The sequence below is a fragment of the Populus euphratica genome, unplaced genomic scaffold (assembly GCF_000495115.2).
Source record: "Populus euphratica unplaced genomic scaffold, PopEup_1.0 scaffold1740.1, whole genome shotgun sequence".
Classification (NCBI taxonomy): domain Eukaryota; kingdom Viridiplantae; phylum Streptophyta; class Magnoliopsida; order Malpighiales; family Salicaceae; genus Populus; species Populus euphratica.
In genome coordinates, this window is record NW_011501577.1 from 1 (window position 1) to 14,982 (window position 14,982).

At 33.2% G+C, this 14,982-nt stretch overlaps 2 protein-coding genes across 2 annotated transcripts; one reads left to right on the forward strand and one right to left on the reverse strand.

The window, feature by feature from the left end:
- Window positions 1-1,943: 1,943 nt before the first annotated feature.
- On the forward strand, window positions 1,944-3,977 carry LOC105118103 (threonine synthase, chloroplastic-like). Its single transcript, XM_011015965.1, has one exon. The coding sequence runs from the start codon at window positions 2,168-2,170 to the stop codon at window positions 3,728-3,730; it is 1,563 nt and encodes a 520-aa protein (XP_011014267.1). The 5' UTR covers window positions 1,944-2,167; the 3' UTR covers window positions 3,731-3,977.
- An 8,168-nt stretch (window positions 3,978-12,145) lies between these two features.
- On the reverse strand, window positions 12,146-14,213 carry LOC105118105 (WW domain-binding protein 11-like). The gene has a single exon (XM_011015966.1). It carries the CDS (start codon window positions 13,998-14,000, stop codon window positions 12,351-12,353), a length of 1,650 nt encoding a protein of 549 aa, XP_011014268.1. The 5' UTR covers window positions 14,001-14,213; the 3' UTR covers window positions 12,146-12,350.
- Between the last annotated feature and the right edge of the window lie 769 nt (window positions 14,214-14,982).

Below are 14,982 nucleotides of genomic sequence, written 5' to 3' on the forward strand. Positions count from 1 at the left end.
TTCAGGCAATAAAAACTAATAATAGAAAGAAGTGTAAATGTAAAGTATTTGATTAATCATTCAGGCAATAAAAACTAATAATAGAAAGAAGTGTAAATGTAAAGTATTTGATTAATCATTCAGGCAATAAAAACTAATAATACTAGGTTTAATTGGTATCGAAGGATTCTTAATTAGTCTTTTATGTGGTGAAAACTAATAATATTAATTAGAATAATATCGGTATTGATTATTGTCTAAAAAAGTATAAAAACTAATGATACTAGAATGATAGGTATTAACAAGAATCTTGATTAGTCATCATGTAGTGAAGAATAATAATATAAATATATCAACATTGATTGACCACCTTATAGTAAAGAAGATTAATGATATTATTGTAATTAATATCAACGTTAATGTGAATAAAAGAGATTGAATACATGAAAAACATTAATACAAAAAATAAGTTTTAAAAAAGGGAAAAGGAAAAGAGAATATTGAAATAGGACTTATTGAATTCTTTTCATATGAAAATAGTTGTGACATTTTAGTTTATTTTTATTAATATTTTGTTGTATTACAAGTCCCTCTTATACCCGTCAATAATAATGGGATTTCTTTTATTTGCCATTTTGATATGATCAAGGTATATACATGATATAACTTTTATATGTAATATAATTAAATTTAATAAATGGTAATTAACTATATTTAAGTGTTGAGATATTAATATATGATCTAGAATAAGTTTATATATAAATATGAGTCTTTCTCTCTCTCTCTCTCTCTCTCTCTATATATATATATATATATATATATTCTTAATATCATCGTCAGCTTCTCTCAAGCTAGATTTCAACCTCCCTAATTCCCCAGTGAAAAGAACACAAATTTGAAAAACCATAACAACTCAACAAATGGCTGGAAAAATATCCTCCCCAGACCACAATAGTAGCATACATGACTGTACAAGCCATGAATAGCAGCTCAACAAATGATTGAAAGAATATCCTTCCCAGGCCACAGTAACAGCACACATGACCATGCAAGTCATGAATACCTCCAAAAACCACATACCCAGCCACCCACCATCCTGCCGCTAATAACACACAAATTTTCCAATATAATTTTTGAATCTAAATCACCTCCATGGATGTTAGAAGCTGTTTAATAATTTGAATAGAAGAGGCAGACTACTAAAAAAAGGTTCTTTATTATGAGCAGTTGGTTTGTGTTTTTTTTTATTAACATAAATATCTATATCAATTTATATAGATCTTGATTAATTTTATGGGTTTTGAAATAAATCCATATGTAAATCTTTAGTAGCTCTGAAAGAACTCAAACTTGTAATCATTAAAAAACAAATCTAAAATTTTATTAGTTGAGCTACTTCTCAGAATTAATTGCTTTATTTTCTTGTTTTTTATTGTACATTTAATTGTTTTATAGTATGGTTTAAGATCGTTTGTTTTGATTCAATTGTTTCAACCAATTTTAGATTAATAAAGACAAAACCAAATTAATTTTGATTTTTTAAATTTTTTAATCAGTTAATTTAATGTTTTTAGTTTTTCTCATTTATGTTAAAGAATAAAATTTTATGAGATTTAAATTAGTATGTGATATTGCGATATAGTGATTATTTTATAAAATGTTTTTTTGTATAAATAATATTTTTTAAAATTTATTTTTAATATATTAAAAACTATAAAAAATAAATAAATAAAAGCGGGGGGAGACCGCACGGAAAGGTTTTCTTCAATAACAAAATTAGACGAAATAAAAAGAAGGAGGCGGCGGCCGCACCAAATGATAGACATTGCGGCTGCACCCTGATAACTGAAATGAAATATTGTTTGTCTTTATCTTTGATTTGCCCTCCATGTTGTTTGAACTTTGAAGTATCAATTTGATGGCTACCTTATGTCCTTCTTTTTGTTCTATTTTTTTTTTTTTCAAATCAATTTAATTTATAATTTTAGAAAATATTTTTCACGAGGAGACTCCGTCTTTTCACTGCATTGTACAGCTCTAAGAAAGATGAAGGATCAGTTTGAATAGATTAAAGATCTGATAAAGAGAGGGTTCTCTAAATTTTAATTCCGTCGCGACCCTATACAAGGATCGATCTATCCAAGGGGAGGCAAAGTTCACTTCCGTCTAACTCTCTCCCTCTCTCAAAATGCCTTCTTCGTATCTTCTCCAATCTCCCAGCTTCTCCGCCAATCTCAAGCTTCCCTCAAAACCCAGAACTCCCACAGCAACCCCTTGTTCTCTCTCCGTCAAAGCCTCCTCCTCCTCCTCCTCAAACCATACCCCCGCCAGCACCTCATGTAAAGGGAACAACATTCGCGACGAAGCCCGCCGCCAATACCTCACAAACCCACCACAAAACCAGAACTTCTCCGCCAAATATGTCCCTTTCAACGCCGACCCTGTCACCAACACAGAGTCCTACTCCCTCGACGAGATCGTCTACCGATCTCAGTCTGGCGGCCTCCTCGATGTCCAACACGACATCTCTGCTCTCAAAGCCTTTCCTGGCTCCTACTGGCGAGCCCTCTTCGACTCTCGCGTTGGCAAGACCACTTGGCCTTACGGTTCCGGTGTGTGGTCCAAGAAAGAATGGGTCTTGCCTGAGATTTCTAGTGATGATATTGTCAGTGCCTTTGAGGGCAACTCTAATCTCTTCTGGGCTGAAAGGCTTGGTAAACACTTCCTTGAGATGAACGAGTTGTGGGTTAAACATTGTGGGATTAGCCATACAGGGAGTTTTAAAGATCTGGGCATGACTGTTCTTGTTAGTCAGGTTAATAGGTTGAGAAAAATGAACAAACCTGTTTTTGGTGTTGGCTGTGCTTCAACAGGCGACACCTCTGCTGCCTTGTCTGCATATTGTGCTTCTGCTGGTATTCCTTCTATTGTATTTTTGCCTGCTAATAAGATTTCTATTGCCCAGCTCGTGCAGCCCATTGCCAATGGCGCTTTTGTTCTGAGTGTTGATACTGATTTTGATGGCTGTATGCAATTGATAAGAGAGGTTACGTCCGAGTTGCCTATTTATTTAGCCAATTCGCTAAATAGTCTGAGGATAGAAGGGCAGAAAACTGCTGCCATAGAGATTTTGCAGCAGTTTGATTGGGAAGTGCCCGATTGGGTTATTATTCCAGGTGGGAATTTGGGGAATATCTATGCTTTCTATAAAGGGTTTTATATGTGCAAAGAGTTGGGGCTTGTGGATAAGATTCCAAGGCTTGTTTGTGCACAGGCCGCGAATGCCAATCCTCTCTACCTGTATTACAAGTCAGGGTGGAAGGAATTTAAAGCTGTGAAAGCCAGTGGTACATTTGCATCTGCTATTCAGATTGGCGATCCTGTCTCAATTGATAGAGCTGTTTATGCGCTGAAACAATCGAATGGGATTGTCGAGGAGGCTACCGAGGAGGAGTTAATGGATGCAATGGCGCAAGCCGATTCGACGGGGATGTTTATATGTCCACATACAGGAGTGGCATTGACGGCTTTGATGAAGCTTAGGAAGAGTGGTGTTATAGGTCCAACTGATCGGACAGTGGTGGTTAGTACTGCCCATGGGCTTAAGTTCACTCAAAGTAAGATTGATTATCACTCGAATAATATTAAGGAAATGGCTTGTAGGTTTGCTAACCCGCCTGTGAGTGTTAAGGCTGATTTTGGTTCTGTTATGGATGTTTTGAAGAAGTATTTGAGTAAAACACCGAAGTAGTAGGCAGATTATGAGCACTGTAAGTTTTGCTTATGTAACTCTAGCGTGTTGTTGTCTCGGCATAGGCATTGGCATTGCCGCTTTTATGATTTCTGCCGTTGGATGTTTCATGTTAGGATTTTGACTGTCTAATGTGTAGTCTTTCATAGAGCTAAATCATATGGAAGACCGCATTGCCATTTTTTAATAAAGACATTATCGTTTGAATTAATGCAAGTTTTGATGGTCATTTTGACTTCAGGCGTTACTTTCTGTCTATATGGTTCTGGCTTCCTTATTTTTTACTGTATTGTTAGTAGAAAACTTTGTCTGTTTAAAAATTTAAACGTATATAGTTGATTTTTAGTCTGTTTTGTTAAGTTGCCACATATCAAAACAGCCTTGAAGCCATGACTTTAATATCCTGCTAATATCTTCTGTTTGCTTTGGAATCAAGTTAGTATCCTTATTTTCTAGGTCTTTGATTTCGAAATTATTCCAAGTAGCAGCTGTGTTCACCACCTATCTCATGAGAGCTGTGCCAGGAAATTGCTCTCCCGTGCATTGTTTTCTGAGTGAGATTACTAACTAGCTATCTAAGTGGCTTCATAAAACTCTGAGGGAGATTGCAAACTGATTATCTAAGTAGCTTAATAAAACTGTTAATTTTTTTTTTTAGCCATAGGTTATTTTACTTGGAGGTGGTTTCTAGGTCTAGAAACTTTCTATATTAAGGGCTAGACTTTCAGTGTATTAACCTCTGACATTCTCAGTCATAAACTGTATGGCAGAGATGCATACCAGAAATGTGCAGTTGCTTGCAGGTTGCTTCAGTTACAGAAAAGCAACTTCTGATAGACTGATGCTCTATTGTGAAAGTTATTGTTAACCGGAAGTTATGGAATCTGTGGTCTGAATATTGCTGGTAAGTGATATCAATCTTCAAAATGAAGGGACCGCATTATGCATTCAAGTTTTAGAACAAATTGTTATTTCTGGGCGGCAAGTTCCTTTCAATTTTTTTAGTATCAAGATGCTTTGATTCTAGACTAATAAGCAAGTTTATTATCTACAACAAACAAGCAAAAATGGGTTTTCCGTTCCAGCTGGAGAGGTTTGTTGCTTCAAGCACAGGGATGAACTGCATAAGCAGTGTTGATTATTTTGGTAATCTGGTTTGTTATGTCATGATTTTCGGCATTTTAGACTTGCAAGGGGGAGCTAGTGAGGTTACACTCACTTGGCCAAATTGGGGCAGACTACACCAGAACTTCCAAGTATATTCTATTCCATTATCAACTCCATTATCAACGTAGTTTTGTTGATTATGTGCTCAACTTTTTATTTATTGATAATTAATCATGAAACCTGAAAGGCAAGAAGCAAAGTAGTTAGCATAACAAGCGAAGGTAATCAAGATTACTTTTGAAGGATTTGGCTATTAATTCATGACGATGTGATTAGTACTTAAAAGTGTATTTTTATGAAGATTTTATATCATCATTTTGCACTTGAAGTATCAATAATTCCTTAACTAAAAGCATGTTTTATAATAATGTATCTAATAATATAAGATACTTTTAATTTGTGGTAAATGTTTATTTTAAATGCAGGCCTATCACATAAATGAAAGGATTGATTGATGAATTTAAGAACTGAAATTGAAAGGACAAAGAGATGGCTAAACTCCGAAAAGAGATGCTGGTGCAGTTCAAACTAGAATACTGTTCGGTAATTGGATCATATATGGAGCTGTAGATCTCAAATTTAGGTCCACTTTATATGGATGGAAAGGTAAGACATAGGCCTATAACTTTCATATAGAGTCCAAGATTTTAAAAGGTCATTTTTAAGTCCAAATTGGAGTAACAACAAAGAAGTCTGAATCTATCTTCCAGCCCAAGCACTGTTCAGTGTTTGGCCCATAGCTGAAGTTCTAGAAGTCCAAATGATCTGAATTTTTTACTCAAGACAGCTGAGACAATTGCCTACAACTTTAAAAGGACAAAGAGATGTGTTGATATATTGAGCAAAAAAAAAAAGGTTTATTAATATCTTGTTAAGAGGTATTGAGCAGATATATAAATTTAATGAGAGTTTGTTTATCTGGATAGATTAATAGAAGTTGAATGATGAATACCTTACTTTGTGGAATTTCCAAATTGTTTTTCTATTTTAATGCTTTGATTACTAGGAACTAATAATAAGCTGGTTGGGGGGCGTGATTAGTACTTAAAAGTGCATTTTTATTAAGGTTTTATATCATCATTTTGCACTTGAAGTATCAATAACTCCTTAACTAAAGCATGTTTTATAATAACGTATCTAATAATATAAGATACCTTTAATTTATGGTAAATGTTTATTTTAAATGCAGGCCTATCATATAAATGAAAGGATTGATTGATGAATTTAAGAACTGAAATTGAAAGGACAAAGAGATGGCTAAACTCCGAAAAGAGATGCCGGTGTAGTCCAAACCGGAACACTGCTCGGTAATTGGATCATATATGGAGCTGTAGATCTCATATTTAAGTCCACTTTATATGGATGGAAAGGTAAGATATAGGCCTACAACTTTTATATGGAGTTCAAGATCTAAAAAGGTCATTTTTAAGTCCAAATTGAAGCAACAACAAAGAAGTCCGAATCTGTCTTCTAGCCCCAGCACTGTTCAGTGTTTGGCCCATATCTGGAGTTCTAGAAGTCCAAATAATTTGAATTTTTTACATAAGACAGCTGAGACAATTGCCTACAACTTTCATGTTTTCAAGTGGTTCCAATTTTGATGTTATCAATGACGTTTTGGGCAGACAAGAGAAGATAAAGATTGTCACAAAGTCAAGAGTTGGTCACCCACTCATCAATTAGTCATCAAATCAATAGTTTTCAATTTTAGCCTATAAAAGGAGGCATTTACCATGCATTTAAGTATCTTGGTCTCCAGATCAAAATCATGTTCTTGCTTTCTTTCTTTGTATTTTTTGTAATGTTTATGCTTTGCTTTCATTAATATCAAGTTTATGCCTTTTATTTCCCTTCCTTTACTTAGTTAACTCTTATCTTATTTATGTTCTTATTTTGTTTGTTTATTTATTTATTTTTCTTTTATTATGTCTAGCTAAGTTTATTATGTCAAGGTGAAAATGTTACATTAATGATATAAGAATAAGTATAGTGTAAACTTAATATGAACTTTAATGTTTGATACTAACATGTTTTATATTTGTTATCTTGTTCACTCTTTAATACTTTGCTTGTTAGATGACTAATCTTGATTTATGTTGTATAACACTTGGTACAATAAATGCTTGGCACTTTCATAGCCCATACTGTATGGTATAACCGACACCTGAGCTATGAAAGGAACTTGATTTGTTGTTAACATAAGTTATAATCATGAATGCTTGACGAGATTTACAAATATTAGCATTAATCGAATAAAATGACTAATGTAATCATGTTAACAATTTATAATCTGATTGGAACCTCCTTTGTGTGTGATTTCCAATTGAATAATAAGAGTTTATACTATACTTGTTTGACATACCATTAGTGGATCTTCTAACCTGGACATTGTTTGTTATCATCATTTAATCCTTACGTTAATTTTCCATCTCAAAATTCTCATCAACCCTTCTTTTTCTTTTTCTTTATTATTGTTATTATTATTATTATTATTATTAATACTACTACTACTACTGCTACTACTAGTATTATTAGTATTATTATTGCTATTATTATTATTGTTGTTGTTTATAATTGTTGTTTATAATTTGAATAATTAACTTCTCTGTGGTTCGATCCCGGTCTTACCAGTTTATTTATTACTTTGACATTCCTAGACTTAAAAAAAAATATTTTATTCGTATCACAATACAAACCTTTTTCCTTTGCCCTTGCTCTCAAATTTGTTAATTAACGTATGAGAGGACTGAAATTCTGGGTCTTGTTATGGGCTTACTCAGGATTTTATGAAGCTGAACGCATCTATACATCTACAATGCACAGCATGTTTAGAGAGTGCATGTTCTTCTGTCAATATGTTCAACGCCTGTTGTCGCTTTAACCACTCTCAAGTCCAACCCATCTAGCAGGGCCAACATGGCAAAAGGGGGGAAACAGTGCATCTCCATCTGAGTATTGTCACAGCAAAGAGCAAAAGATGTTGAAAGAAAATTACCTCCAAAACTCCTTTTCTGATGTTCAATTATTGACATGATAAACCTTCCGATCGCACACAGAATATTATTTCAGGTCTCCTGGGTCATCTTGACCTTACTTTTTAAGTAAGGGGAAATTACCCAGTCTGTCCTTAGACAATGAGATGAGTTTCCAATGTGTCCTTATCTGACTCCCTCTCCCAGTTACCAAGGAGAGTTTTGGCTAAAACAATGGAGCAGAAACAGAACATAGAGCAGTTCAAAAGCTAAACAAGATTGCCAAAGTTTGCCATCTGTAATCGTTATGATCTTCACCTCAAACCTGATCTTTCAGTGTGCCCTTTTTCTGGCACAGTATGCATCAACCTTGGAATCATTAAACCTGATATGCTTATCGTCTTAAATGCTCTTGAATTCAATATCCATGGACTCTCGTTCATTGCCTCTCAGAACCAAGTAATTATTGCTTGATTATAGTATCTAACGATGTCATTTAGATTTGGCACAAGGCTTTCTTGATACCATAGTCGGTTCTTGATCCGTATGCAGCGACAGTATCGTCCATGTGATGTTGTTTTGGATGAAGATGGTGAGAGATTTGTATTGGTCTTAGAAGATTGTTTATTTCGAGGGATCTCATCTCATAACTTATTTGGTGGCTGTTGTTGTTGGGTTACACCAGGAGGTTATGTTCTAATGAGTCTAATATCCCCTTCTTTTGTTTTCAAAAACACTTTGAATGTTACAGCCTTACATGTCTTTGAAAGGGTCATGCAGAGGTCGAGGTTCGTGTGTACTGTGTCCTCTGGTTCAGAGCAATAAACAGAAATGTCCTTGAAGTATTGCTGTCAAGGCACTTGATTTATTTACTGAGTATGTGAATTGCTTTCTGTTAGTGGTTGTGAGGAAATTCTGTGTTATTCGTTTGATTGTACAAACAACACACGTAGTGCATCAATAACCTGCTCAACAGAAAGGAACTCGAATTAAGATTAAAAAAAAACATTTCAGCGAGTTACGAATTTGTTTCTGTTTCGGGGAAGGTGAGCTTTACGCTACACTCTAACATCGACCCCTTATAGGAAATTATTCCTGGAAAATAGGTTTTTATAAAAAATAAATTTGAAAAAATAAATTATTTTTTGATGTTTTATAATATAATAAAAAATAAATTAAAAAATACTTTTTAGTATTTAATTATATCATAGAAAATAAATTAGAAAATAACTTATTAATATTTTATTTTTCTCAAGTTTATTAAAATAATAAGGAACAAATTTTAGAAATTAAAAAATTGAATGAGAATGAAATTGAAAAAAATATAATTTTATAAATTATCTTAAATAAAATAAATAATAATCAAAATAATAGAGATCAAATCTAAAAAATAAAAAAATTAAAAGATAAATAATAATAATTAACATTTCATAAATTATTTCAAATAAAATAAGTAACAATCAAAAGAATGAGGATCAAATTTGATAAATAACAAATTTCAATAAAAAATGATACGGGAAAAGCAAATAACAATTATAAAAATAAAAACCAAAGTTAATATAAAAATTAAATTTTAAGAAATCAAATTGAAAAATAAATATTCAAAACAAAATATATATAGCAATGAAAGGTTTGGGGACCAAATTTAATATAATCAACAAATAAAGTGACATTTCTAAATTTTTCACAACTTCCGAAAAGTTTTTTCTACTCAAATTTTTTATTTTTGTTCAGATTTTTAAGAAAAAAACTTTCCTGAAAACAAAACTAAATTTTTCTTTGACTGAAAAATAATAATAATTAACATTTCTAAACAAAACTAAAATTTTCTATTTTTCATTAACTAGCTTTTTAAATAAACTCAAAAAAATTTTAAAAATAATTTTTTAAAAAATAAATTTCAAAAATCAATCATAGACTTGACTTATGAAAGCTATCAAGTGAACCTATAGTAGACAATGTTAGTGGTTCAAACACTTGAACACCCAATAAAGGATCAAAGATAGATGCCTTTTCAGCTAACCTGGTGATGCTTCTCGATGCCTTGCCCACTTCCTGAGCGGTGAATGGTTGCAGTCCCTGAATTTTCTGGTGGAGCTATGGAGAGTTATGGTCTAGTAATCTATCGTGAAAACGAGTTAATTACTTCATGATGTTGTGCAGCCTGCAGCTGCTAGAAAGCAGAGAGCAAGTTTATCTCTTGCTCTTAGCATCGTTTCTTCTTCTTCTTCTTCTCTCTGGAGAGTCTGTGATTCACCCACGATACCATCTTCACTGGGACCTTGCTTCCTTCCAAGGAAATGGAAGTTTTATTCTCCTTTTTATATTTCCTCGTCATGAAGTTCCCACGTTTGGAAGGAGTAAGGTGAAAGAAAATGTATGATTTCAGGAAATAAAAATTGAAGATTTTAATTTAAGGATTAAAAAAGATGTCGATGATGAAATCATTTTCTGATGGCAAGGAATATTACTGGAAGCAGGCTAAAATATTGATTTTAAGTTAAAACAAATTCAAACTAAAACATGATTATTAAACTGAAAATAAATATTTTAATAATAAAATAAAACAACAATCAAAACAATAAAATAATCCAGATTAATACAAAAAAATATTTTAACCCAAAAATAATATTTCATTAAATATTTTAGTTTTTATTTCCTTTAGGATACATGAAGAATCCTTATAAAAAAAAAAATTTAAAATATTAAAGGTCCTTACCATAGTTAAAAACTATATTATTATTTATCAAAGATCTTTATAGAACTAAAAAAATTCTAGAAATAACCAATTGAATATCTTTGCATTATAAAAAAATTAAAAGGCAATAAATAGTAAAATTTATATTATATCTGCTGACATATATACAAAATCTTTCTAGAATTTTATTGATTTGAAATTTTAATTTAATATAAAATAATATATTTATAAAATTTTAATTCAATTTAATAATTAAATTAAAAATTATTCTCAATAGCTTAATACTTAAATCCAATTTTTTTCCGTGGATTGTATCAAGAAAACAAGAAAGTTCCCTTTAAGAACTAATCACAGAACCAGCTTTCAAAGTATGATTCATAATTCAATGTAAAAAGTTGCCCTAATAAAGTTACTAGTGAGTGACATGCTTTCGGATATCTGTCATGACAGCTCTATTATTCCATGAACTGTGTGTGTGTGTGTGTGTGTGTGTTTAAAAAAAGCCCTCCTACACTTCCCCGTGTCATAACGTGATGCTAAAAGCAAAATAAATGGGTCTGAAGTGCAAATAAATTAATCAGGTCATAATTCCCCATCATGAATCTATGTTCTTTGCCACTTTATATTGCAATGGCTGGTATTTAATTATCTGACAGAGATACCACCCAGCCATGATTCCAAGTACATGAACCTCTCTCCTTTGCCTCACTAATTATAGAGATAGCAAGCCCATCTACACGCTTTGAGCGCATATATATATAATTCATAAATCTTTCGAAGAAAAATTTCAAAGTCATTACAAAACGCTAATTAAAATATTTATTCTTAATTTCGCATTGCACAGTGCACCAGCCACCTATATATCCATTCCAATGCCTCCACCCTGTCAAGAGCAAATCCTGGCACCATTCATTGCGTCCCAAGACCAAGAATTTGAGTTTTTTTTTTTTTTTAAAAAAAAAATCTAAATGAAACAGAAGGCCATATTTTTTTTATCATATGATTATATAAGTTATATTTTTATCTAATAATTTATACTATTAAGTTAAGTTGAGGTAAATATTTTTTATATAATATTAAAACTATAATGATCAAATACAAATTTTACAATTCTTATTTTATTTTATAAAAATTCAAAATAAAGTATTATAAATTTATACAAGTTTTTAATTTTTAATTTTTATTTTAAGAAATATAATAAAAAATTATATAAATTATATCTTAAAATTTTATATAATTATTTAAATTATTAAATTAAAATAATTCTTTCACACTGATTTTTTTTTTTTTTAAGATAGCAATGTGCAACCTTGGTGAAAAGCATCAAAACAATTATTTTTCAGTGTACAATCTCGTTTTCAAAAGGACCGGAAGAAATGATCAGAAATCATAGCGTAGAGTGTTCACACAGAAATAAAAATCCTCTACAACCAAGAACAATAATTAATGCATTGACAACAGCCACTACTATACTATGCATGCTCCTGCAATGCAAGAAAACGGGACAGTTCTTGGATTTAGGTCGTGTCTGCTTCTTCTTCTTCTTCTTCTTGTTGAGCAGCACAAAAATTCACGTAATTAAAGAAAAAAAAATAATTAATTCATTCCATGTTCTCATGTATTCATTCCTGTATGTATAATAAAATTTCACCTAAAATGACAGGACAGCCCAAACCAACATTCATACATACATCCTCGCCAAATATTTTTTTTAAAAAAATTATATATAAAAAATCAATCAAATCTCCAAAAATAAAAAGAAAAACAAATCGGAAGCCTTCTTCTAGCTTGTGCTTGTGCTGGCTTCTGGACCAAGATTTGACCTTCTGTTGGCAGAATTCGCCTTCTCTAATTTCAAACCAGCTCTAAACCTCGCTATGAAATTATCAGCCTTGGTGTTCACGTCAGGACTTGGACAAAACAATGCCGTTTCTGCTGAATCTGATCCACCTGCTGCTGCCACTGGACTTGACTGATCCTTCTCTGATGATGCATCCTCAATGCTATCCAAATCCGGCGATCCACTCCTCGAACTGTTGAAACTCCCTACTCTAACATAGTCACCATCATGAACAAATTTCCATGCTGGCATTTTGAATGGAGGCGGCGGCGGCGGCGGCGGTAGTGGAATCAAAGGTGAAGCATTCCCGCTCTCCATATTCTCTTCCACGCTATTGAAACGACTTGTCTTGGCTGGTTCTGGAGGTTTATCAGATGTCATTGGTGCTACTTGGACCTTGGTTCTTGACGTAACCTTTTGGGAGACCACCTTTGATACACGTGTGACTGGTGGTGGAGGTGGCGGCGGGGGAACTGGATGGAGTTTTTTGGTTTTGCCTTTCTTTGAGAACAAATTTTGAAGAAAATGAGGAGGTGGGGGTGGAGGCGGAGGTGGCGGAATCAAAGGTAGAGTACTAGTTGGCGTAGGTTGAGGATTGAAGAAGCTATCAAGATTTTCAACGCTCTTTTGTCTCTGCTTCTTTTTCTTTCTTCTTAGTGAAATCAAGAAATCTTTGCCTCTCCTTTTCTCGTTCTTGCTGAACATAGGTGGTGGTGGTGGAGGAGGAGGAGGAGGAGGCGGCGGCGGCAGTGGAGATGGTGGCGGGATATTGTAGAAGTTTTCTAGGACTTTCTCCTCATGATCGGTTCTTTTTTCATATCCAAGATCTCGATATGTTCTCTTCACCTTTCTCCTCACAAGCTTAGGAGGCGGAGATGGTGGCAATGGAGGTGATGGTGATGGATGTGGTGGAGGAAAGGGAGGTGGCGATGATGGATATGAAACTTCCTTTTGATTTATCACAAAGGTATCAACGTCTATATCTTTAACACCAACACCCTCTTCTTGTTTTGTAGTTTCCTCGACTTGCTGCGGATAATCATGATGAATCTGATCATTTGAGGTTGAAAACCTGTAGTTATTCAGGTGGGTATCATCATAAAATCTCCACCGTTCCAAAGATTCTTGACGAAGATCTGGATACGAACTGAAACTCCTCAATCTGTTCAATGTGTTATAGCTCACAGTTCGATCTTGATGGTCAAACCATCTTTGTGAAGGAGTTGACGGATGTGATGCTTTTTGTACATTTGATAGGCTTTGATCTTCGTAATAACTTGTGTTTTCATTATCGCCGCCGCCGCCGCCGTTGTTTCTGCTAAGAAATCCACAGACAATAGCAAAGAGGACTAGAACAAAGTTGAGCGAGTCCCAACTTTTCTTGATCGACTGTGGTCTCGAAATTTGAGCTGTGAAAGAGCCAATTGAAGAAACAACAACAAAGACAAAAGCGAGAGCTACAACTAGTAATAGTACGAGGAATACACCAGAATTTAGGAAGATAGAGGAGGCTTGACGGCGGAGGCCGCGGGAACGGTGGCGAGTGTTGGTGGCTTGAAGCCAGAATAGTGGCTTGTCTTCCTGTTCTTCCATTATTTGAGGCTTGGTTTCGGGTTTTGGTTTCTCCTTTGGAGAGCTTGTAGAAAGAGAGAGGGGAAGAACTTTTCTTGGACAGCTTTTAGCTTCGCTTTTGGGAATGCTATAGCTTTATGTTGTTTGCTTGATTGGAGTTTTTCTTGATATTGTATGCTTTGCTTGCTTCAATGGATTTAGAGGGAAAAAAAATAAAAAAAAAAGGTTGTTGAGTATAATCTTAAAAATAAGGAGTGGCCATGGCATTTATAAAAAAGGGAAGCACACCCTTCATAGGCTATAAGCAACTTTGACCCGACAGAAATTAGGTTAACACGACTACATTTTTAGTGAATTGATTTAATTTAATTTAATTTAAATCTAGTTAGATTAACATTAAAAAAATGAACTAATAAAGTTATTTTAATAAAAATATTATTCCATGCAAGAAGCGAAAGTAAAAATAGTGGGGCATCTACCCACATGCTTGCTCACATCGTAAAGCCATAGCATAGACGCAAGCACACCAGCCCTAAATATACAGTATATATAATGGCAACACCAATAGCAAAACACTTTAATATAAAAAAATTATATTAAGAAATACATAATAAAAAAGAGATAGTTATAAAAACTCTCCTAAGTTCCATTTTCGCTCTGTATTTTCATAAATTACAGTTTTTATAATATAATTTATATCTTCAATAAAAGTTGACATTCCTAACAATATATTTTATTTGAATTTTTTTTATTTGGTTTAGGATGTAAAGTATAATGTATAAAAGTACATAGAGATGATGAAATTTAGACAAAATTATAAGATGTTTTTGTAATTATTTCTAAAAACTAATAAAAGGACCAAAATTGATTTTGTCCAACAACCAAAATAATTGAAAAAACATGTTGGCACTACTACAATGCATGCAAAGGAAATCCATATTTATACCCTCAATTTCAATCTATTTTAATTTCTTGTCAATAATAAAAAGAATTTCATAGTTTA

Coding starts and splice junctions, on each gene's coding strand:
- LOC105118103 (XM_011015965.1), top strand. CDS start 2,168: ATGCCTTCTTCGTATCTTCTCCAATCTCCCAGCTTCTCCGCCAATCTC.
- LOC105118105 (XM_011015966.1), bottom strand. CDS start 14,000: ATGGAAGAACAGGAAGACAAGCCACTATTCTGGCTTCAAGCCACCAAC.